General features: G+C 36.3%; 1 protein-coding gene across 4 annotated transcripts in view; it reads right to left on the bottom strand.

The window, feature by feature from the left end:
• The window catches only part of ATP8A1 (ATPase phospholipid transporting 8A1), a 232,815-nt gene that overhangs the window by 118,889 nt on the left and 90,481 nt on the right, over positions 1–23,445 (bottom strand). For all 4 annotated transcript variants that reach the window (XM_042984609.1, XM_042984610.1, XM_042984611.1 and 1 more), the window contains 6 exons: positions 23,363–23,407; positions 14,481–14,553; positions 11,753–11,858; positions 10,247–10,329; positions 5,574–5,623; positions 1,077–1,146 (listed from right to left, as the gene is read on the bottom strand). In XM_042984609.1, the coding sequence (XP_042840543.1) occupies positions 1,077–1,146; positions 5,574–5,623; positions 10,247–10,329; positions 11,753–11,858; positions 14,481–14,553; positions 23,363–23,407 (427 nt within the window). The remainder of the gene's footprint in view (positions 1–1,076; positions 1,147–5,573; positions 5,624–10,246; positions 10,330–11,752; positions 11,859–14,480; positions 14,554–23,362; positions 23,408–23,445) is intronic.

Here is a 23,445-nt window from a genome sequence, read left to right as displayed (position 1 = left end):
TACCTCAATATTGTATACTAGTCTTCTCTTTATATATATTTTCCTGACTAGGCTCAGCTCCTGACAAGTGTTGGGTCTTATCTTCCTTTTTCCAAAATCCAGCTGAAAGGCTGGTAGATAAAGTGCACACAATGAATAAATGTTACTTGTTTCAGTCAACAACCGGAGGAATTCTAAACCTAAATTTATGAGACGTCACGAAATGATTCTACCAAAATACTTTAAAAACACGGCATTCAAAATTGCATTTCAATGCTTTAAAACCAAGGCACTGAAAAACATTTTCAACAAAAATTTAAGTAATAAGCTTTGGCTTCCTAATAAGTTCAGTTTCCAAGTTTCATTCAATAAATCAAGGTTGCAATTATATTTAAAATTGGAAAGTTCTAAGTTGGTAAGTTATCTGACTAGTCCAAGTAGATTAGGTGTCCAGAAAGGATAATTCAGAAGATAAATGCTAATTTTAAGAACAAAAAGTGGCTCTGGTCCGTAGACCCCGTATTTAGATTTTTATGAGTGTAAACATATTTTAACTAGGAAAATTCACTTCGAATGACAAATTATTATTTTTGTCAATATAACCTGCCAATATACAAAAGCCAACCAATAGTTAGAAATTCTGTTATAATTAGAACAATGCAAAACAAATAGTAATGACCATATGATGAAAATTACAGCAGTCACTGTGATCCAATTTTTCCCCATGTTTCTACGGTCTTTAAAAAAACTAGATTCAAACTGGTGTGGATCATTACATTTCTAATACAATTTCAAAGCATTTTCTACTTTAATTGTCTTCTAACGTATTTTATAATATAAACCTCAAATATTATGTATCAAAAATTGAATTATATACATAACCTAGGCCAAATTTTTTCAAAGCACCAAATTTACCCAGAAGGAATTCCGCATTTCACCAGAAGAGGCTGAACACTATTACTATAAAACACCAAGGAAAGTGGATGTCAGCAACTTTATGCTAAACATCTGTGTTACATTTCCATAGCAGAATGCTGAACGTATACATTATAAACCGTCATAAATCAAAACTGTTAAAGACAAAAATAAAAACTTACAGCTCCTTTGCAGTAAAGTCGTAACTTCCCGGATGGAGTGCGAACAATCACCGACATTCTTTTTCTAGCGCTGAAAGAAAGAGGTTTTCCATAATGTGTCATCATACTGAGAATATGCATATATATGTTTGTCATGCCTCACATATTTTAACGCTCACAGTGAAAAAGTAAATGTGACCAAATTATGAGTCCTATGCTTCCACATACACAAACTGTCCCCTGGGTATGTATGGCTGGGTATCTCTGAAAGTTACATTACGTCTTTTTAAGGCACCAGGGTACCATCCACTGCCCTAAAGGAATAATTTACAAAATGGATCCCAGGAAGCCTGCAAGAGCAGAAGAGAGTTATGGCTCAATGTTTTAAGATTTAAAAAATATTAAAGTCAGTGTCTTTTAAGGGGAATTGTATGTTACAACTTTAAATACAAACAGAAATAATAATCTATGTTAAATATATACCCAAACCACACAGAAAGGCGAACACTGGCACTTAAAAACTGACTTATGCATTCACAACGATTGTTTTTCAATGATTACTAGCAAACCACTGGCATCATGTAAAAAGCCCAATTTATATGAGAAAGCTAAGCTAATGAGCACAAGCATTTTAGCACCGCGTTGGCGATATAAAAATGGTAGTCAAACACACAGCATCTTGCACTGCATTTGCAAAGAGATAGCAAATGACACTGAATAGAAGTGGCACAGACTGCATAAGATATGCCTCATTTAGAAACAGGCGCATATAAGCATTCTCTCCAGAAATGAGGGAGAAGAAGGACTTCTCAAGGGTCTGTATCTATTTGTTTACCTTACAATATTCTGCTACGAACTGAGGTGAGTCCAATATAAGGAGCAGTTAGATATGGTATCCTAGCATACCACACAGTCAGGAGTTTCTTTCTGAGGTATCTAGAAATATTGAGTCTTCTGTTCCTCCATCTAGAATCCCCACTGTATTAGCACCTCCGATCGCTGTCCCTGTGCTTTGGGAATACATTCAATTGGGCCCTCTCCGTAATGACATTGAGTAGTCTATATTCTGTCTCAGCCCTTCTTGGTGCCTCCTTAATCCAACTTTAATGAGATGGTTCCAAACTCATCAACTTTTCTGCTCCTTTTTTCTCCTGGCAAAACTCACAAATCTTGGGGAAATGGGAATGCTTTCTGTGGCACCACAGTAGACGGACATAGTTGGAGAAAAGTCACCCTGCCACCGAGTTTAGGAAATCCAAGATATCCATGTCACCTGGGTGCTCACTACTGTTCAGCAACATGTCACCTTTTTCTAATAAACTTGCTCTCTATCTGCAGGATTTGGAACACCTTCTCCCTTCCCCAAGTCTCTAATGAACTCTTGTACTCTGGATCCTTTGAATTTTTGCAATTCACCTTGATGAAAGCTACAGACAAAAAAATCTCTGTTCTTTTTGCCATTAACACCTACACATTTATCTGCTGGGCATCATCCTCTCTGCCTCTTTTCCTGACAATGGAGGAAGTATTTCTTTTCTTATCAGAGGACTTCCTTTCACATGTGAACCTCCTCTCTCACTCTTCTTCCTCAGTAACCTCACTCCTCAAGCTAGGCTGCCCTCCCGAGTCTGCGTCTTCCACTTCTAGACTGGGTCCTCCTCATCAGTTGCGCATGTTTGAGTCTCTCTCCTACAAAACTCAGCCCAAAGAATGTGCCCCAAGAGAGCCACATCCCCATTCACAACTCAACCCCAAACAACTGCTACACTCATGGTCTCTACCTATATCCCCTGAACGCCCCCCCCCCATCACTGCCACCTGACTTCTCTCTTGACCTTCCCACTGAGTGGCTAAATTCAGCATATACTTTCCACCTTCAGCTCACCTAACCTCGCTGCCGTCTCTGACACAGAAGACCACGGTCACCTTGAAATTCACCTCTTCTCCTGGCTCTATGCAGTTATCCTCTCTTTATCCTCTACCTCTCTAACCACAAAGTAGTTTCTTTTGCAGATTCCTCTTCTTCTAATCAACCCTTAGAAGTTGGGGTTAGTCATAGAGCAATCCTCAGCCTTTCTTATTTCTCTCATTCTGTATTTTATACCTAAGAGATCCAACTCATTTCTTTGGCTTTAATTATTTTAGAGAGAAAGAGAGAGAGAAAGAGAGAGAGAGAGAGAGAGAGAGAGAGAGAGAGAGAGAGAGAGAGAGAGAGAGAGAGAAAGCCCATTTACAGGCCAACAAGAACCAAATTTATATTTCAATCATAGGCTTCTCTTTTATGTTCCAGGCCCTCATATCCACGGCCTGTCCCACCACCTCCATCCGTATATCTCAGGGGCATCTCAAACGTAATGATTGAAACATCTCATCCTGCACATCTATTCCTATATCTGCCATCTGTATAAACGGCACCTCTACCTACTCAGCTGTTTACGCCACAGGCTCCAACCCCTTCCTCCTTTCTTCTTCCACCTCCAATCCATCCCAAAGGCCCCCTGACATTCTTCCAGAAGGTATCTGGATTCTATCAACTTCACCTTTCTTTGCACTACCATCATCCTAGTCTGAACCACTAATGTTTTTCCCAGAGCCTCTTTTAATACCACCATAGCCACTTTTCTCACTTTTATCCTTACGCCTGCCCCATCGCTGCATCCTGACAGACCTTAAACCCCTGACCGTGCTTTATTTTTCTTCGTGATGCTTCCAGGTATGTGTTAATAAACAAACATACCCAAATGCTAATGATATACTATTTATAGTATCATGTGGATATAATGCAAGTGGACTTAGCAAAAACAGCCACTTTGACATGAAAAAAAGAGGCCAGGAATACATTTTGGATATATATATATAATATATATACACACACACACACACACACACACACACACACACACACACACTCTATTATAGTTACTCATCCAACTTCTCATGCATTTTCCCTTGAGCCTTTCAGCACATACAAGTAAAGAGAGCAGTGTTTAAATAATACATTAGACAGACCCCATTATTTTCTATATTAACCACTGGCATGCGGTCACTCCCAACCAAGATAGCAACCAAAGCTGGCATAGAAAAGGAAATGACTTTTTTTTCCCAGTAAGTTACAAGTGTTTCTATTTATTTATTTTAGTTTTTACTTAAATTCCAGTTAACATACAGTGTATTATTAGTTTCAAATGTAAAATTTAGTGACTCAGCACTTCCATTCAATACTCAGTGCTCATGACAAATGCATCCCTTAATCTCCACCACTTATTTCACACATCCCCCACCACCCCTCCCCTCTGTAACTGTAATCAGTTTGTTCTTCTAAGAGTCTGTTTCTTGGTTTTCATCTCTTTTTTCCTCTATGATCGTTTGCTTTGTTTCTTATACTGCACATGAGTGAAATCATATGGTATTTGTTTTTCTCTAACTTATTTCACTTAGCAAAATACTCTCTCGCTCCATCCACCTTGTTACAAATAGCAAGATTTTGTTCTTTTTTATGGTTGAGTAATATTCCATTGTGTATATATATCACATCTTTACCCATTCATCAGTCAGTGTACATTGGGTTCTTTCCATAATTTGGCTATTGTTGATAATGCTGCTATAAACATCAGGGTGCATGTATCCCTTTGAGTTGGTATTTCTGTATCCTTTGGGTAAATATCTAGTAGTGCAATTGCTGGATCGTAGGGTAGTTCTATTTTTAACTTTTTGAGGAACCTCCATAATGTAGGAAATGCCTTTTCTAGTCAGTGAGTATAAGCTTGCCTTATGTAGGAGAAAGTTCAAGGATTTAGGTAAACTCTTATTTCCTTGAAGAGCAGTGTTATCTCCTGGCCGTGGCCTAGCCTTAAGTGCCCTGTTAATGGTGATGCAATCTTTAAAAACCATCCTGTTAACTGAGGCCTATTTGCCCTAAGAATGTAGGTTAGGAAACTCCATAGTCATGAAGAAATAAAAAAGCCAAAATCACGAAGATATCACTGATTATCATTAGAAGGCATCTATTATTTGACCTTAAGAAATAAAGTAGGATAATCTCTTTGATTGCTGCTTTTCCCTACTAGATGGTAACTGGTTTTATACCTAATGGAGGGATGGATATGGTTTCTGAAATCTCAAAGATAATTAGATACAATGAACACAGAATTAGACTGCTGGGTTCTTGACTCTGAGTCATCTTCACTACACATAAATCCTAGTGCATCTAAGTATAATGTTTCCAGATCACCAGCCATGGGACTCTTGGTCCTATACTCCACAGTTGTGATGCAGACCAGCTATGTTCAAAAATATTTTTACACTGCCTTCAGGAATCATGTCCTGCAGTACTCTGAAGATGGGTGTTTATGACTTATTGGCAGCTATGACAATTATAAACTACACTGATGATTTTAGTATTTTGTCTAAATAAATTTAGCTAAATAAATAAAGCACACTCCTAGTTATTTAAAAGAGAAAAACAAAAATGTATAGAATTTCATCTCACAGATATAAATCACAGAGCAGCTGTTTTACCTGGTGAATTCCAGAACATTGAGCAATTCGTATCTTTCTTCTTGCCCCAACTAGAAGAAAAGGAATACGTGATTACATCAGGTTGGAAGTATCTTTGGCTTTTTGGAAATAAACCCTATGCATGAAGTTTTAATGTAAAAAATAGCACAAACAAAGCGTCCCTTCTGAATATATCCTCTTTAATTGAATTTATTAACTTTCAGGTTAAGATGGAAGACTGAACATATGCATTTAATTTCTGTCTATCCCAAAGTCTCACTAAAACTAGAGTAAACACTTAAAAAAAGGAAAAAAAACCCCAAAACAAACCTTACAATGGCAGGAAAGTCAGAAAGAGGACAACAGCACCAGAAATTTGCAAGCTAGAACACAGATCAATGAATGGCATCTTAGCAGATACAAGAAGGCTGAATGCTATAGTGGTCATGGGAAAGGCTGACAATCCACTTGATTTATACCACATAATCCTTAAATGGTTTAAGGATGTGAGAAAGCAGAGAGCTCTAGAATTCTGAGACAAAAGAGGGGCCTAAAATGGGAAGAACTGGGTAGGAGCCACTTGAAAAGCAGCTCTCAGCACTGGCCCATCCTTTTGTCTAGAAGCTGACTGGCACAGCTGAAGATACATTGTGCACTGCGATCATATTCATATCAAATGCTGGGTCCCAATACCCATAACTACTCAGCCAGACCTTCCCAGGCAGAATTGCAACATTACTCTCTGGGGAATTCAATAAGCCCGAGAGAAGCCTTACGGGTACAGACACTATGACTTCCGAAACAAATCCCCCCAGACCAACCTAGAGTAAAGCTCAGTGTTGACAAATACCCCTGTAGGCTCAGAACCGTCACATCAGCTTTCAAATTCCTCATTCTGAACCATAAGATTAACAGACATCTAAGGACACTAACATGGAACAGAGATATCAAAAACAAACAGATAAAAGCAATTTCGAGGAGAAAGAATTCAAAAACAAAATTTCAAGTTGACCTGCAGAGTTTCAGGGTTGGGTTTCCTGATGGGCACAAGAGGCTCCTGAGCAGCCTGAATGTCTCTTCACTTAGTTTGAAAACCAGACTGAAGTGCTTTGTCACATGATTCATATGTGGCATTTTCTGTTCTATTACTGGAACTGGATAACTGTGCCTTTCTGGTGGCATAAAACTTTTTTTGCAGTGTTATATACCCTTGGAAATCCTGCTGCATTAGCCAGTACATGCTTTTTAATGGGACCCATGAAGAAAATGTCTAAAACAATGAGACTGTTTGTAATAATTCTTATGTTTTTAGGATTCATATTTATACCCTGGCTACTGCTCTTTGGTAGTATAGGAGGAAACTGGCCTTAGTATTCTGCATATTGCAATGTGTGTCAAAGACCTGGTAGAGTCTGCCATACATTCCATATGAAGGGATACGGTAATTAAATGCCGTTCTTTTCTCCTAAGTAGAAAATGAGAAAACTTAGGAAAAGAACATTTAGAAGTTGATTAGCTTTTGGTGAAGTACATTTTCTCCCAAAACTATAATCACTACAAAGCAACTGCAGTGACAGTTTGAGACCATTTTATATTCTGGAAAAATCTGTAGTTTAACTAAATGCTTATAAATGCTTTGTAATTAAATGCTTTGTTAAATGCTTTTAAAATTTTTTTAGATGAAAATTTCAAAAAACTGTCATTATTCCTCTGAGAGAAGTAATATATGTATTACATTCATGAAAGAAGAACAGGATACTATTAAAAAAGAAATATCGAGAGAACAAAAAAGCTTCTTGAAACCAAAAACATGATAGAAGAAATAAAAAAAATGAGTAGAAGGCTGAGAAGATAAAGTTGATGAACAGTTTCAAAAAGTAGAGAAGGCAAAGACATGAAAAGCAGAAGACAAAAGTTAAAGATTACTTCAAGAATTCTAAAAAGAGAAAGTAGGTTGGGAAGAGGGAAGGAAAATGGAAAAATTTTCCAGAATTTAATTTTCCAAATGTAAAAAAAGGGTCCACCAGTGCTCAGGACAAAGGGTTAAAAATACTCCCGGTAGGGTACACTTTTATGAAATAGCCCAACTTTTGGAAGAGAGAAGGTCCTGGAATCTTCTAGAATGTGGGGGAGTGGGCAGGGGCAAGCCATAAAACCTGTGGAATCATAATGGCTTCTGATTTCTCAGTTAGGTGTACTGGAAACCAGAAATATAGTGGAGCAGTCAAAATTCTAAGGAAAATAATTTCTATCCTGGAATTCTATATTTATTCAGACTATCTAAATAAATAAATTACTCCCTATGTATCTCTTCCAAAAAGTCACTAAAGAATGTATTCCACAAAAGTAAAAGAGTAAACCAAGAGCAAGGAAGACATAGGATTCAGGAAAAAAAGATCTAACACAGACTAGAGGTAAAGAAAGTCCCCAGTAAGGGGTGCCTGGGTGGCTCAGTCAGTTGAACATTCGACATTGGCCCAGGTCTCACGATTGTGGGTTCGAGCCCCGCATCAGGCTCTGCACTGACAGCTCGGAGCCTGGAGCCTGGAGCCTGTTTCAGATTCTGTGTCTCCCTCTCTCTGCCCCTCCCCCACTCATGCTCTGTCTCTCAAAAATAAAACAAAACATTAAAAAAATTTGAGAAAAAAAAAAAATAAAGTCAGTCCCCAGGAAGACAACAAACCAATTCCAGGATGACAACTGTGAACAGAATGGTGACCCATCAACTAGTGTATCTGAGATCCTGAGAGTCAGGAGCTGGACTTATGGAGGACTATCACTACTATGTCCTCTGCTTTGAGAATGACTTTTTAACCTGAAGAAACAAACAAGAAATGTATCCCATCAAAACAAGGAAGTTCACGAAGAAGATCTGAGATACAGGAAATAGTTCAAAATGGAAGAAAATCAAAAGAAAATCTACAAAACCCAAGTGTTGTAGAAGTAGGTCTTAGACAACACTGGCACAGACCAAAAAGAATGATGAATTTCTAGAGGGATGGGGAGGTCTCAAGGTAAGAACTGCCAACTGACAGATTACATGGTATGGCTGTACTGATAAGAGTGTACCAAGAAGGTATGGCAACAATCACTAATAGGTCAAAAAAATAAATAAGGCAATTGAAAAAAAGATAAGGGACTTATAAAGGAAAAATTATTTTCAGGAAATAATTTATAACAGGAAAAACAAAAAGAGAAAAAAATTCCTGAATACAACAACATTCAACTATGAACACTGGTACAGGCATAATAACAAACATCAAATGATGATTTTTTTAATGAGATGCAACTTACATACAATGAAGTATGCCGACTTTAAATGTATAGGTCAGTGAAAACTGTGTCATTTGACAATGGTACAGTTGTGGAACCACCCCAATCGAGATAGAGAACATTCCCATCACCCCATAAACTGCTGTGCCCTCCTCCAATCCATTTCCTGACTCTGAGGCAATCACTGTTCTGAATTCTATCCCCACGATCACTTTTGCTGATCTTGAGCTGTATATGTGCGTGTATGTCTTTTTTTTTTTTTTTTTTTTTTTTTTTTTTTTTTAAATTTAGAGAGAGAGAGTGTGAGCAGGGGAGATGGGCAGAGGAAGAGGGAGAGGGAGAGAGAGAGAGAATCTTAAGCAGGTTCCACACTCAGTGCAGAGCCTGACATGGGGCTCAACTCCAGGACTCTGGGATCATGACCTGAGCTGAAATCAAGAGTTGGACGCTCAACCAACTGAGCCACCCAGGTGCCCCTCGAGCTGCATATAAATGAAACTAGGGAGCATGTATGCCTTTGTGTCTAGCCTCTTCTGCTTCAACATAGTGTTTTTGAGATTTACGCATGTTGTTGATGAATCAATAATTCCTTCCTTTTTACTGTTTGGATATTCCATTGTATGTGTATGTCACAATTTGTTTACCCCTTCTCCTGTTGATGGATGTTTGGTTTGCTTCCACCGTTTGACTGCTCTGAATAAAGCTGCCATGAACATTCCATTAGATGTCTGGGGACACATGCTTTCATTTCTCCTGGGTCATTATGAGTGACGAGTACCATTGCTGGGTCAGGTGCAGGTTTACCTGTGTTAGAAAACTCTAAGGGTTTTTCCAAAGGTCTTGTGCCGTTTAACATATCAACTAACAACATACGGATGCTCCACTTGTGCCACATTCTCATTGACATATGGTGCTGCCAGTGTTTTTAATTTTAGCCTTTTTAGTGGGTATATAGCATCTCACTGTGATTTTAATTTGCATTTCACTGTTTACTAATGTTTTTTTTTAATGTGCTCACTGGCCATTCATATATCTTCTTTTGTGAAATGTTTGTTCAAGTCTCTTGCCTATTTTAAAAATTGGGTCCGAATACCTGTTTAACTAAAAACTGTCATGCAACTACAGTAATATCAGGAAGGGATAGTGAATCAAGAGAGATAAACCCTCATTTAATCTAACAGAAGACAAAGTCAGTAGATAGGTTTAAAAGTGAAGAATCAAGACCTATATCATTAATCCCATATGCTTTTGAAAATATGAGATTTTTACATGCCTGAAGAAAGAGATATGGCTGCTTCTGGAGAAGGGGATTAGAGTAAGGAACGTCTATTTTATTATGATCCTTTGATATGATTTGATCTTTGAAGTTATGCATATGTCATTCCTTTGATGAAAAAGAGACTTAAAAATAAATAACTTACGGAATCTATAATCACTGAGTCAGGTGTTCTTCCAGTGAAAACAAAATTCAATTGTTTGGCTGCTCTGACCAGTGCTCCTTCATCTGTTTTAGGAAAACAAATGAAAGCAAATACACGGTGAGATGAGAAATTATCCCCAGTACAACAGAAATACATTATTGTAATATATTTTCTGTTTAATTTTAAAAGAATTAAAATTCTGTTTCTTCTGGTTCCTGTTATTGAAATCCGTTTCTTTTAAAATTATATGACGGGGCGCCTGGGTGGCTCAGTCGGTTGGGCGTCCGACTTCAGCTCAGGTCACGATCTCGCGGTCCACGAGTTCGAGCCCCGCGTCAGGCTCTGGGCTGATGGCTCAGAGCCCGGAGCCTGCTTCCGATTCTGTGTCTCCCTCTCTCTCTGCCCCTCCCCCGTTCATGCTCTGTCTCTCTCTGTCTCAAAAATAAATAAACGTTAAAAAAAAAAGAAAAAAAGATAAAATTATATGACAATGCCAAAGGAACGAGTAGAATCATCTTAAGGATCTGAGACATGTATAGAACCAGGAGACATATTTTACTGTTAGTCATACACAGCTAAGAAGGAAAATTTAAATGTACCTTTGGTTCCACATACTCTCTAGAAAACCTTTCTCAAAACAAATGCACAAAATTGTCTTGCATTTGTGCTTTTCTCCTAAAACACTGAATGTAAAAAAAAATACTAATTGAGGATTCAATTTAAATGGATATAAATGCACTGTCAACACTTCAAACTAATATAACATTGTGTGCCAACTCTAAAAAAAAGAGAAACTTGGACAAAGGAAAAAAAGAAATGGATATAAATGAATTGATGTTTTATTTTATCATGTATTACTTTCATCACCATACTACATCAGAATGAGATGTAATTTTTTTATGCTTTTTAGGAATTTGGTACATTCTACAAGGTCATGGGCGCTGGTTTAGAATACAGCTAAAACATTTAAAATGAAGTTCTTTAAAATATATTCCTTCTTTCCTAAAGTCTTGCAATCATCAAACTGACTGCCTAATTACATTGAAAACAGGTTTAAAATTAAGCCGAAGTATTAAATATTGATAACCATGCTAATACATATTTTATTGAATCCCTTTCAAATGTGTGAATTTTCTTCATCCAAAGAAATACTCAAGCTCCTTGATTATCATTTCCAAAAGAGGAAAGCAAATTTGTTATTTCAAAGAAGGGAGAACTTACTGTGTGTAAGTACTTTTTAGTACTTTATACTTGTGTGAATTTTGTTATTCAAATTTCCACATAATTTATGTCATATACCAAAAGTTATATATATGAAGTTACATATTTTAACCTATATATTTAATTCTGAAAGCCAAGTTTTTCTAATTAGTAAACACATTTTTTTAATAAAAAAACACATAACTTGGTTATTTCACTTTTTCAAATTAAACTGATTTTTTTCTAGACAACCTGAAATTTCAGAACAATTTTCCACTGAAAAAAATATAATTCCTTCCTTTGTACCTGGAGATGCTGCTTGATAAATAATCTTATCGCCTTCTCGCTCTGGCACTGCTGTGTGACAAACGGCCATCATTGTAAGAAATTCACATATTATAGGTGCAGTTGGCTGTAAGAAATAAACACATAATTCAGCCTTTTTCACCTAAACATTTTGACACTAATGATAGCAATATTACTTCATGTCTATTAAGACTGTAGCTGTAAAGCATTGAAGGTGTGAGGGTATAGACAACTAAGAAGCCAACAGTTACTATGAATGTATTTTTAAAATCATTCATTCCTACATGCTTTCATTAATTTTTCAAACAATTATATAAGACAACTTGGTGGTACCAAATAAAAACAGCACAGTGAAAAAGGTAGATATAGTCAAATCCTGCCTTTAGAAGACATGAGAGAAATTCTAAGATGCTCATTTACCTGGTTCTATTTACTCTTTTTTTTTTTTTTTTTTAATTTTTTTTTTTTCAACGTTTTTTATTTATTTTTGGGACAGAGAGAGACAGAGCATGAACGGGGGAGGTGCAGAGAGAGAGGGAGACACAGAATCGGAAACAGGCTCCAGGCTCCGAGCCATCAGCCCAGAGCCTGACGCGGGGCTCGAACTCACGGACCGCGAGATCGTGACCTGGCTGAAGTCGGATGCTTAACCGACTGCGCCACCCAGGCGCCCCATCATTTACCTGGTTCTAAATCTTGATTAGATTAAGCTTTTGACATTTGATCTTACTAGGGTTCCACCACTTTGTTGCGGTGATAATGGCAGGATACCTCTCTGTAAAGCTTTGTCCTCCCTCTCTCTACAAATGACAACCCTAATCTGAAACATGTTTTACTAAATACAAAGATTTGGTTGAGCAATTACTATGTACAATGGATTCTTACAGCCTGAGGAAGACATAAAAGCGGATCCTTTCTGCAAGGAACTTAGAGCATATAGGAAAAAAGAAGTCCGATATTTTATTTTTTTTTAATTAAAAAAATTTTTTTAAATGTTTTTATTTATTTTTGAGACAGAGAGAGACAGATCATGAGCAGGGGAGAGGCAGAGAGAAAGGGAGACACAGAAGCAGGCTCCAGGCTCTGAGATGTCAGCACAGAGCCTGACGTGGGGCTCGAACTCATGGACTGTGAGATCATGACCTGAACCGAAGTCAGACGCTTAACTGACTGAGCCACCCAGGCGGCCCAAGAAGTCAGATCTTTTAAATTAAACATCTTCCTGTTTGTCCCCCGGTGAAAAGAAATATCAAATAAAAAATATTCTCCTATGGTCTTGGTCAAAAAGCAAAACAAAACAAAACAAAAAACAACAAACTAAATGAAAGCACAACTGCAGTGATTGGAAGGGTAAATCATAACATTATTTGAAAAATCTGTTCTCAGGCTAGTACAGTAGACAAAACAGACATGGTCCCTGCTGCATGAAGCTTAACTTGTGGGAAAGAAAGAACACAGATAAATACACAAATATTTATTTATAGTGTGAAAGGACCATAAAGGAGAGAATGTGCAAATATCATGTAATGTGATTTGGGCCAGTCTGATGACGTTTGGCCTCATGAAGAACTGAGCAGAGTTTTGCATCAAGCAGGAATCAGACATGACTGAAAAGGTCCTAAAGGAGGAAAGAATGAAGTGTGTTTGAAAACATATAAGCCAGTATGGGCTGGGGGAAAGAAAGAGCAGCTCAAGCGAGGTTGGTGATTTAGGTAGGGGCCGGACCATGTATGGCTGAGTTAAGAAGCCGGAGAATGGTTTTGAACAGAGAAGTGATGGAAGTGACTTCCAGTTCCATCATTCCAGTTGCCATGCACAGCAAGAACTGGAGGGGAAAAAAAAAATGGAAGCAAGGAGACTGGCTGGGGAATGCTGGGAGTCTGGACGAGGGTCGTGAAAGAGAAAAGGAAGGAAAGAAAACAAACAGGATATATTCTAGAAGTCAGTACTGATGAGGGCCTGGTCACCCCATAGAGCTGGAGATGGAGGGAAAAGGAGGTATCTAAAGCAGCCCTCAAGTTCCTGGAGAGAATACTAAAAAAACAGGTGATGGTGCAATTTGAACCTGAGAACACAGAGGAAAGAGGTGGTCAAGGTTTTTGTGGATCCTGAACCTCCTATTCTAGTTGTGAGAAGAGACTGCTAGAGCTCCACTCAGGGGCACAGGTTAGTGAGACCATGAATGCTAGAGGAGCATGTTTTGAGGTAACGATTACCAGTTCAAGTTTTGACACCTCAAGCTTGCGATGACGATGGGGAAAAGTTCTGGGGTGTCAACTTCAGGAAGCCGTATCATTTGATCTGACAGAATTTTTATACTAAGTGACGGTAACTTCGTAAGTCGAGCAGTCACTTTGAGCAGCAGGTATCTGGACTTCTTACTCTACAGAGTTGGCACTGGCCTGTTGTTTTGAGCAGGTATTTCATTTCTAGCATTTCTACAGATACTCCGAAATGGTGAATAGTGAGTTGTTTCATACAGAGTTCTATAATTATTTAATAGAAGACATTTTGAAAAGACAGAATATCGATTAGCAATACTATTAAAACTGAATTTCTAATAACCATGAATTTGTGTTGACCAGGTAAAAGGATTTAATAAGAATAGATTTTGGTAAGTATTAAATGATCCTGAAAAAAAAGAATATATAAAGAGAGACGATAATCCAGAGAAATACTCATTAGCTTTCACTCATTAACAAAAATATAATGGTTTTATGTTGCTTACATGATTATTTTGGAGGTTTTCCAACAATGATGAATCACTAAATGTTTTTTCGTCTCCAAACTGTGAGCTCTGCCTGAAGGGGAAAATAAATGGAGCAAAACTGGTTCATTGATACAAGTCATTGTTATACTTATGACTAACTTTTTAAATAAATCATTATGCAAACCCTTAATAGATTCAATATAGTCTGAATTTCCAGATATCAAAGATTTCATAATTGAATCATACAATATTTTCAATGATTCTAAAATGTAATGGACTTTTGCAGTATAATAAAAATAGTATTTTATAGTTCATTTTTCTGGAGTGAAATTATACTGTAGCCACATGAAGTTTAAAAACTTTTTAAAAAAGCAATAAAACTGTTAAAATACCTGGAATTTAATTTCTTCTACTCCCGTTAATTTTTTCCAGGTTTTAGAGTTTGAGAATCAAGTTATTATAAAAAACAATATTGATTCTTTTACTTTAGCCAATGAGAAATCTTTATTTGTAGTGACTAACATTACAGAATTATCATATGGAATATAAAAATATAAGGAATAAGCTTTTTATATATCTTATCAACATCTGTCACTAACAGATATCTGGTATATTTATGTATATATCACTTGTTCTGTGTCTATATAAGAAGAATAAATCATAAAAATATATGGGATTTTTTTTGCGTTGTGGCTATCTTTGGATGAGCAAACACTTATGTACTACATATGAAATAAATGGAATCAAAATTGCATCTTAATCTAGCTATATTAATCTCATGGCCATGTGGTTTAATATCAAACAAATTAAAAGATTAAAAGAACAAGCAGCATTTAAGTGGGAATGTCAAACCTAAAGGGTGTATTTTGCAATGGTTCAGTGAAAATATACACATCTAACCTTTTGTGCATAAAAAAAAAAATTCTGGAATTCACCAAGGAAAAATATGTATCCAGTAATAAATAGTTGTAACCCAGAAAGCTCTTAATCACAATTTTTACAAGTTACAGAATATTATCAATGCCAATATGCCAAATATCAAGAGTTTCATATTTTAAATCCAGCAGTTTGAAAGGAAGGAGAAATTGAAGAAAAAAAGAATTTGAAATAATGAAACATACACAGTATCAATGAAATATATTTTTCCCATAAACCAAAGAAGGAAGTTAGAACGTTTATTATAAAATACAGCCCCATTTACATGTAGTAGTTTGATCTATTAATTATGAAAATTATAATATAGTACATCTTCATTAGCAAGTAGTAGTTTAGAATTCTCAAAACATCCTTAGGAGACAGAATAAACACATTACTACTTTTCCTCTAGTTTTAAAGATAGAGGGAAAAATCCAGTAACTTTTAAATGATTTATCAATGGGAACATAAAAAACTAACATAAGTTTTCCTCCAAATACTACCATTTCTTAAAAAGAGTTTATTTCTGAGGCTCCATAAAGTCTCCCTATTATTAAAATGTATTCATTAATGGTTGTTATACATTCCTACTTATTTGTTAGATAAATTGAAATGTCAAGGAATAATCATAGTAACATCTTGCATGCGGAGGCCTATCTTCTTTCCAAAGGATTCCAGACTAAAAGCTTTCACAAATCTGAAGATATGTCTTGTTAATCTCAACAGAAACCCTTTAATCTCATAAATCACAGTTACCATAATTGATACAACTTTCAAATGTATTTATAACAAATAACTCTAGATGTGCAATTGAAATCTTTACACGCACACATCCTACCCTCCATTTACCAATGAAGCTTCTTCTACCATGAATAATGCTAAATAAGAGCTCTTCAACCAGGAAGTGGCTTCTTTTCTAAGATCATAAAAACCACAAATAAGTCATCTGCTAATCAACATAGCCTGGGTTGGATAACTCAGGCATGGAGCTCTCACTACTCCTCTCTGAAATCTTACAAAACATTCACTTTTAGTAAAAGTAAACATAAAATTAGAAGGCTCATGTCATTTCAAAATAAGAACCAACTGCCTTAAAAGTAAAAGTGAGAATTTAAACTCAGTTGACAAAACTGTATGAATCAGCAAACCGCTCACAAATACAAATGTCAAGTCAACATTTTGTTAGATTTTTCCACAGAAATTTTCAAGTAGCATGAGGCACACAAGGAGACAAAGAAATTATGGTGTTTTGCAAGAAGGAATAAGATAGGGAGTGTAACATTAAGGTAAGGAGAATAAGAAGCAGGTGGCCCACAATGCCAAATAAATGGTAGCTTCCTGCAGGCTTATTTAAAAACTAGGATACATTGTAAATAACTATTCCCTGAGTATACAAAAATGAAGATCCCCCAGAGCAATAAAAATTAACAGAAAATTTAGAATGTATATGGCTTCAGTCAGTACTACTTATTTTCATCTATGACATTATGGACTATGACATTTTTTAAAAATTCAACACTCATTACAATGTTTTCTAAGGTCATTAGAAATAAAGGAAAAAAACAGGTGGAGCCATACTTTTCACCTTAAACCAAATAAACCCCAGATGGATGAACAATTTAATAAAGATACTAAAGATAGGGGAAAAATTTTAAAATAACTTAGGAGTGGGAAATGCCTACGTATCACATGCGTAATTCACAAAACAAGTAGATAAATCTGACTGCATAAAATTAAATGTTTCTGCATAGCAAAAACTACTGCAAGCAAAAATCAAAAGCCAAATGAAAAACTGGGAAAAACTGTTTCCAACTCATATAATGAAGGTCAGTTTCTGTAAAATAAAAAGAACTCCCAGAAACCAATATGACAGAGATCAACAATATGGCAGAACAATGAGCAGATGAGGAAATATGAGCGCTTTAAATAGAAGCTCTGGTTTACCTGAAAATGAGAGAAATGAAATTTAAATTTATCAATTTGGCAGAAATAAAGTTTGACAATTCTGTGCTGTTGTGATTATGGAAAAAGATAAATCATACCATTGGTGAGAATGAAAATTGACATAACTTCTCAAAAGGACAATTGGGTAATTTCTACCAAAATTAAAATGCATGTATCCTTTGATCCAGTAATTTCAGTTCTAGGAATTTACACTAGCTATCTACCTAGTGCAAAATGTACGTACAAATTCATTCTTCGCAGCACATTTTTTTAATAGCAAAAGATTAGAAATAACTCAAGTACTAAGAAAGATGTTGCTTTAAATAATTGTGGTACATCCACATAACGGATACTATACAAAAACGAGGAAGCTCTTCATTTGATCTTGGACCAACCAAAAAGATGCACTGTCAAAAGAAAAGCTGGTACAAAACAGGGTGTATAGTATGCTTTGCTTTCTGTAAATACATGAGAAAAAAATACGTGCATGTATATATGTAGAACAGATCTGGAAGGATACACCTGAAACTGATTACACTGCCTGCCTCCAGGAGGCGAAATGAAGGGCTCAAAGAGAGAGAGAAAGGAGGAAAATCTTCCCCTCCTTATACCATTTGAATTTGCAATATGTCATTGCATTATGAACTTTAAAAAATAAAATTTAAATTAAAAATTAAAAACAAGAATAAAATCCACATCAGCCACAGCCTACACTAAATGTATACATTATGCACATACATATAATACACATGTGCACACACAGGAAGACAAAGGTGGTGTGACTATAAAGCACCAGTTTTTGAAAGGATCTGCGCCTCTGGCTTTTAAGTTTCTTTATTTTATTATATATAGAGAGATTGTGTGCATGAGCAGGGGAGAAGGGGCAGAGTGAGAGAGACAGAATCTTAAGCAGGCTCCATGCTGAATGTGGAGCCTGATGTAGGGCTCGATCCTATTATCCTGGGATCATGACTCGAGCTAAAATCAAGAGTCAGAAGCTCAAGGGACTGAGCCACCTAGACTTCTGTACCTCCTACTTTTAAATGATGCTATCAGTTGCAAACTAAAATCGCTTAAAAGGAGATTTAATTTTTAGAAAGGACTTTGTTCTTGGGACCTCATGAAGATAAAAACCTTCTGCACTGCAAAGGAAACAATCAACAAAACTAAAAGGCAACCAACAGAATGGGAAAAGATATTTGCAAATCACATAGCAAGCAAAGGTCTAGTATCCAAAATCTATAAGGAACTCACCAAACTCCACACCCGAAAAACAAATAATCCAGTGAAGAAATGGGCAGAAAACACGAATAGACACTTCTCTAAAGAAGACATCCAGATGGCCAACAGGCACATGAAAAGATACTCAACGTCGCTCCTCATCAGGGAAATACAAATCAAAACCACACTCAGATACCACCTCACTCCAGTCAGAGTGGCTAAAATGAACAAATCAGGAGACTATAGATGCTGGCGAGGATGTGGAGAAACGGGAACCCTCTTGCACTGTTGGTGGGAATGCAAACTGGTGCAGCCACTCTGGAAAACAGTGTGGAGGTTCCTCAAAAAATTAAAAATAGATCTACCCTATGACCCAGCAACAGCACTGCTAGGAATTTACCCAAGGGATACAGGAGTGCTGATACATAGGGGCACTTGTACCCTAATGTTCATAGCAGCACTTTCAACAATAGCCAAATTATGGAAAGAGCCTAAATGTCCATCAACTGATGAATGGATAAAGAAATTGTGGTTTATATACACAATGGAATACTACTTGGCAATGAGAAAGAATGAAATATGGCCTTTTGTAGCAACGTGGATGGAACTGGAGAGTGTGATGCTAAGTGGAATAAGTCATACAGAGAATGACAGATACCATATGTTTTCACTCTTATGTGGATCCTGAGAAACTTAACAGAAGACCATGGGGAAGGGGAAGGAAAAAAAAAGTTAGGGAGGGAGGGAGCCAAACCATAAGAGACTCTTAAAAACTGAGAATAAACTGAGGGTTGATGGGGGTGGGAGGGAGGGGAAAGTGGGTGATGGGCATTAAGGAGGGTACCTGTTGGGATGAGCACTGGGTGTTGTATGGAAACCAATTTGACAATAAATTTCATACTTAAAAAAAAAAGGACTTTGTTATTCAGAGTCGTGTCCAGTCAAGTCCAAGAATATGAATAAGTGATAGAATTCGATAATATATTTGTTGGACATTGGTTTTAACCAAAGTAGTAAGACCTACTTTTCCATATGGCTCAAAATGTTTTTGAAGGCAATTACAAAGGAGGAGTTCCAAAAACATTCTGTGAAACGGCTGCATCATTGGAATAAATAAATTACCTGTCAACGTAACTACTTTCAAGACTAACACTAATTTGGATGTGTTAGATCTCATTATTATACAGTCATACCTGGAAGAATGTTTTCATGAGTCTAGCTGCTGCAGCAGAAAAAATAAATACCACTCATTCCATACATAATTATATACCAGAAGAAAATGAGAAAATAAGACCAGAAAATAGTACTATCTACTGATATTATGATAATACCAACAACCACAGTGAAATGACTAAGCACAAAATACAATAAGGGAATCCTTCTGGAGAATCATCTTCATTAGCATTAACTTAAAAATATACCGAATAGTGTGGGATCTATATTAAATAGTTAAGGAAAACAAATATGTTATCTGGGATGTGGTTCAAAATAATGGTGAAATTGGTCTTGAATACGTTATTATTGAAGTGAGTGAATGCGTAACCTGTCTACTTTTGTTTATGTTTGAAATTTTCCACAGTGAACATTAGGAAAAGAAAAAAATGGCTATGGAAATATACAGTTTTGAAAAATAATCATATCTTAGGGCTACATGAATAGAATAAGCAGAACTTTTTTTCCATTGGTAGATTTTTAATAGAAAAGAATTACTCTGTAAGGTTATATGTTAGCTTACGATACTTGGCAGTAACAAAAAAAAACATACCAACTTTGAAGTGGCTACTGGTTGGGAAATGATCTTATCTCTGCATACTATTTACACTAATATATTTAAGTGAGTGAAGCTACACCTGTCATCCATTATCTTTAATGTCAAGGGAATGTGTTTGAAGATACTCTCAAGAGAGTATTATAGGTTTGCCTTCAAATTCCATTAAATGTACAATCATCTACATACATTTAAGTGTTAAATATTATGTGTTTTTTAAACTTGACATTTTGTGGTGAATATGGTTCAAGGAGGGCAGTAAAATATATACTGGCTACAGGTTTTATATATCGAATTCAATGAACTTCACATTGAAATGTGAAGCTGTTGACAGGAATGAACTTTGATTTTGGGTTTATATACTCATCTACACTCTCTAGTTTATCCTTGAAGACCAGCATCATGAAGATGTGGTCAGATGCCTGGAGCATAAGATTCAACCAGGATTACACTTTTTTTTTTTTCTTTTTCAGGATCACAATTTTGAACTTGGTATTATTGGCAACATAAAATCAAGTGGATGAGGTTGGGGAGATTCCACACTTATGAATGTGCAAAATTTTGCTCCCTGTGCTAAATTTTCACAAAACAGTTAAATTGTACCTGCTCTTGCCACCTTAACAAGAAAGAAAAAAAAAGCCTGAAATGGTAAGGATATTTTATGCTCTAAAAGCGTATGTTTTTAAAATTCTTTAAGTTCTATAGGACAGAACGTGACCAGCACCTATTGTCTAACCAGGCTGGGTGAGGTTTTAACTGTGGCTTCCACGTTTCCTGGTTGTGTACTTTGGGGCAAGTTACTTTGCCTAAATTTCACCAATTCTAATATGGTCATGTCAATCACAACTCTTCAAATGTGTCATCAGGATGGAATGAGAGACATCAGAGCTAACAGTCTCTGTGAGTATACTATGTCCAGACTCTATTCTAAGCACTTTAAAAACAGAACTCACTCAATATTCACAACCTCCCTATGATGTTCAAATTCTGCCAGATGAGGACAGGCAGGCAGAGAGATCAGGTGACTTTTTCAAGGGCACTGGTAGGATCAGGATGTGAACTTGGGTGGTCAGAATCCAATGTCTGCATCCTTGACCACTGCAGAAAGCCGGGACAGAATAGAGACTCAAGTACCACCTATTCTTTCATCTTTGCAGGTCTACAGGTAACTACCTGATAGATGGGGAATCTAAGCATATATTTAAATTAAAGCTCACCTTATTATCAAGGTGATAAATGCCTTCCCTATGGTTATTTTTTAAAATACTAATATTTAAGTGGAATCATACAATTTATGCAAAATCTGGCATTTCTTAGAGTTATCTAGTTTAGAGTATCAAATATCAAATTTTCCAAAAGGGTGTTTTACAAAAAGAAGTTAACTAGATAATATGCCATCCTCTCTTTCCAATAGCGATAAAAATAATAAAACAACTTCTATTGAAAGTAGGATATTTTAAGTTACCTGAGTAAATAAACAACGATTTTTAACATTTCCGTTCAATCTTAATGAAAACATGGTAATGGTAATTTCCTTCTCTTAAGAATAAATGAGCTTTCTGGGGCGCCTGAGTGGCTCAGTTGGTTAAACGTCCGACTTTGGCTTAGGTCAGATCTCATGGTTCGTGAGTTCGAGCCCCACGTCAGGCTCTGTGCCAACAGTTCAGAGCCTGGAGCCTGCTTTGAATTCTGTCTGTCTGTCTGTCTGTCTCTCTCTCTGCCTCTATCCTGCTCGTGCTCTGTCTCTGTCAAAAATAAATAAACATTAAAAAAAAAAGAATAAATGAGCTTTCTTAGAAAAATGTGTATTGATTCTACACTAGTGAACAGTATTTAAAATTAACAGAATTATATTAATGTTACAGAAAAACAACAAATAAAAGATGGTCAAAATTTTACTACATTCTCGAAGGATTCAACAAAAGGGAATATCTACATTAAAGTTGAATTATCTACCAAAAGTAAGAAGCCTTGGAATATTTTTTAAAATGGTAAAAATTATTCAGTTGTGTGTAGGTGTTGAAATTGGAAGACGCTCCAAGCAATGCGCTTAGATGTGATGACTCATCAGTTATCACATGAACCAAACAGCTGTCTCTATCAGTATTATAGGTATGAGGTTTACTGCAAATTGTTACCAAATCTCCACTTTACTGCAATAAAATTCAAGTTGAAAAAGAGTAAATAATGTTATTGGACTTCCATGCATATTGGAAATGTGGCTAAATCATAAAACGCACGTATAACCTGAAAATAAAAATATAACCACTTATAAAACCACAATGTTTTCTATAGTTACCAGCACTGAAAGAACCTGTTTTCTGAAGTTTCATTGGCCACTAAATCATGATGAATTATAGAAACGGCAAAATAAATTTATACTGTTCTAAATGAAAATGTAAATCCATGTGGGGGGGGGGTGGTGGTTTAAGGGAACACAAAAATCCAGAAATTAAAACTATAAAATGCCATCTTTAATTAATTCTAAAATTAATTAGATTCCAGTTAACTTTAGTCCTTGGTAGCATTAGTCTTCCAACATTTGTCCCAGACATTTAATTTTAAAAATATTCCTTTTCTAGCCCATATTCATTTAGATTTAGCAAACGAATGAAAAGATGTGAAGAGCGTTTCCACTTCTTAGGTAGGTTTCAATAGCATCTTTTTTGTGGCTCTGTAGAGTACGTAAATAGCAGCAGAAGGTGGCAGTGCTGCGCTAAAAAACATCAAACTTCTTGAGTTCCAACTGAAATCGGCTAGTTCACAGCCCAGGGACCCAAAGCTGATCATTACAGACTTTATTATAGATACATAATGCAGAACTCTAGCAGGCCTAACCATTAAATTAAATGTTTGTAACATGACTAAAGGTTATGCAATAGGAAATCAAGGATATTCGATGGATTTTAAGAAATACATACTTTACAGCATTGTTACCCTATTTTATCGATAATGCTTTTCCCCCCTGAAAGTAGTGAAATGTGTTTATCAAAACAACAAAATGCAAACCTCTTAAAGGAATCAATGAGACAGAAAGGTCCATGCAGCTTACCATTCATCAGGAGAGCAGCCATAATCCTCAGGTTCAGGGACATGGCTTCAGAAAGCAAGAGGAGGGGCAGAAAGAGAGGAAAA

This window comes from Panthera tigris, chromosome B1, assembly GCF_018350195.1.
Source record: "Panthera tigris isolate Pti1 chromosome B1, P.tigris_Pti1_mat1.1, whole genome shotgun sequence".
In the NCBI taxonomy this organism is placed as follows: domain Eukaryota; kingdom Metazoa; phylum Chordata; class Mammalia; order Carnivora; family Felidae; genus Panthera; species Panthera tigris.
This window is presented reverse-complemented; position numbering and strand designations above follow the sequence as displayed.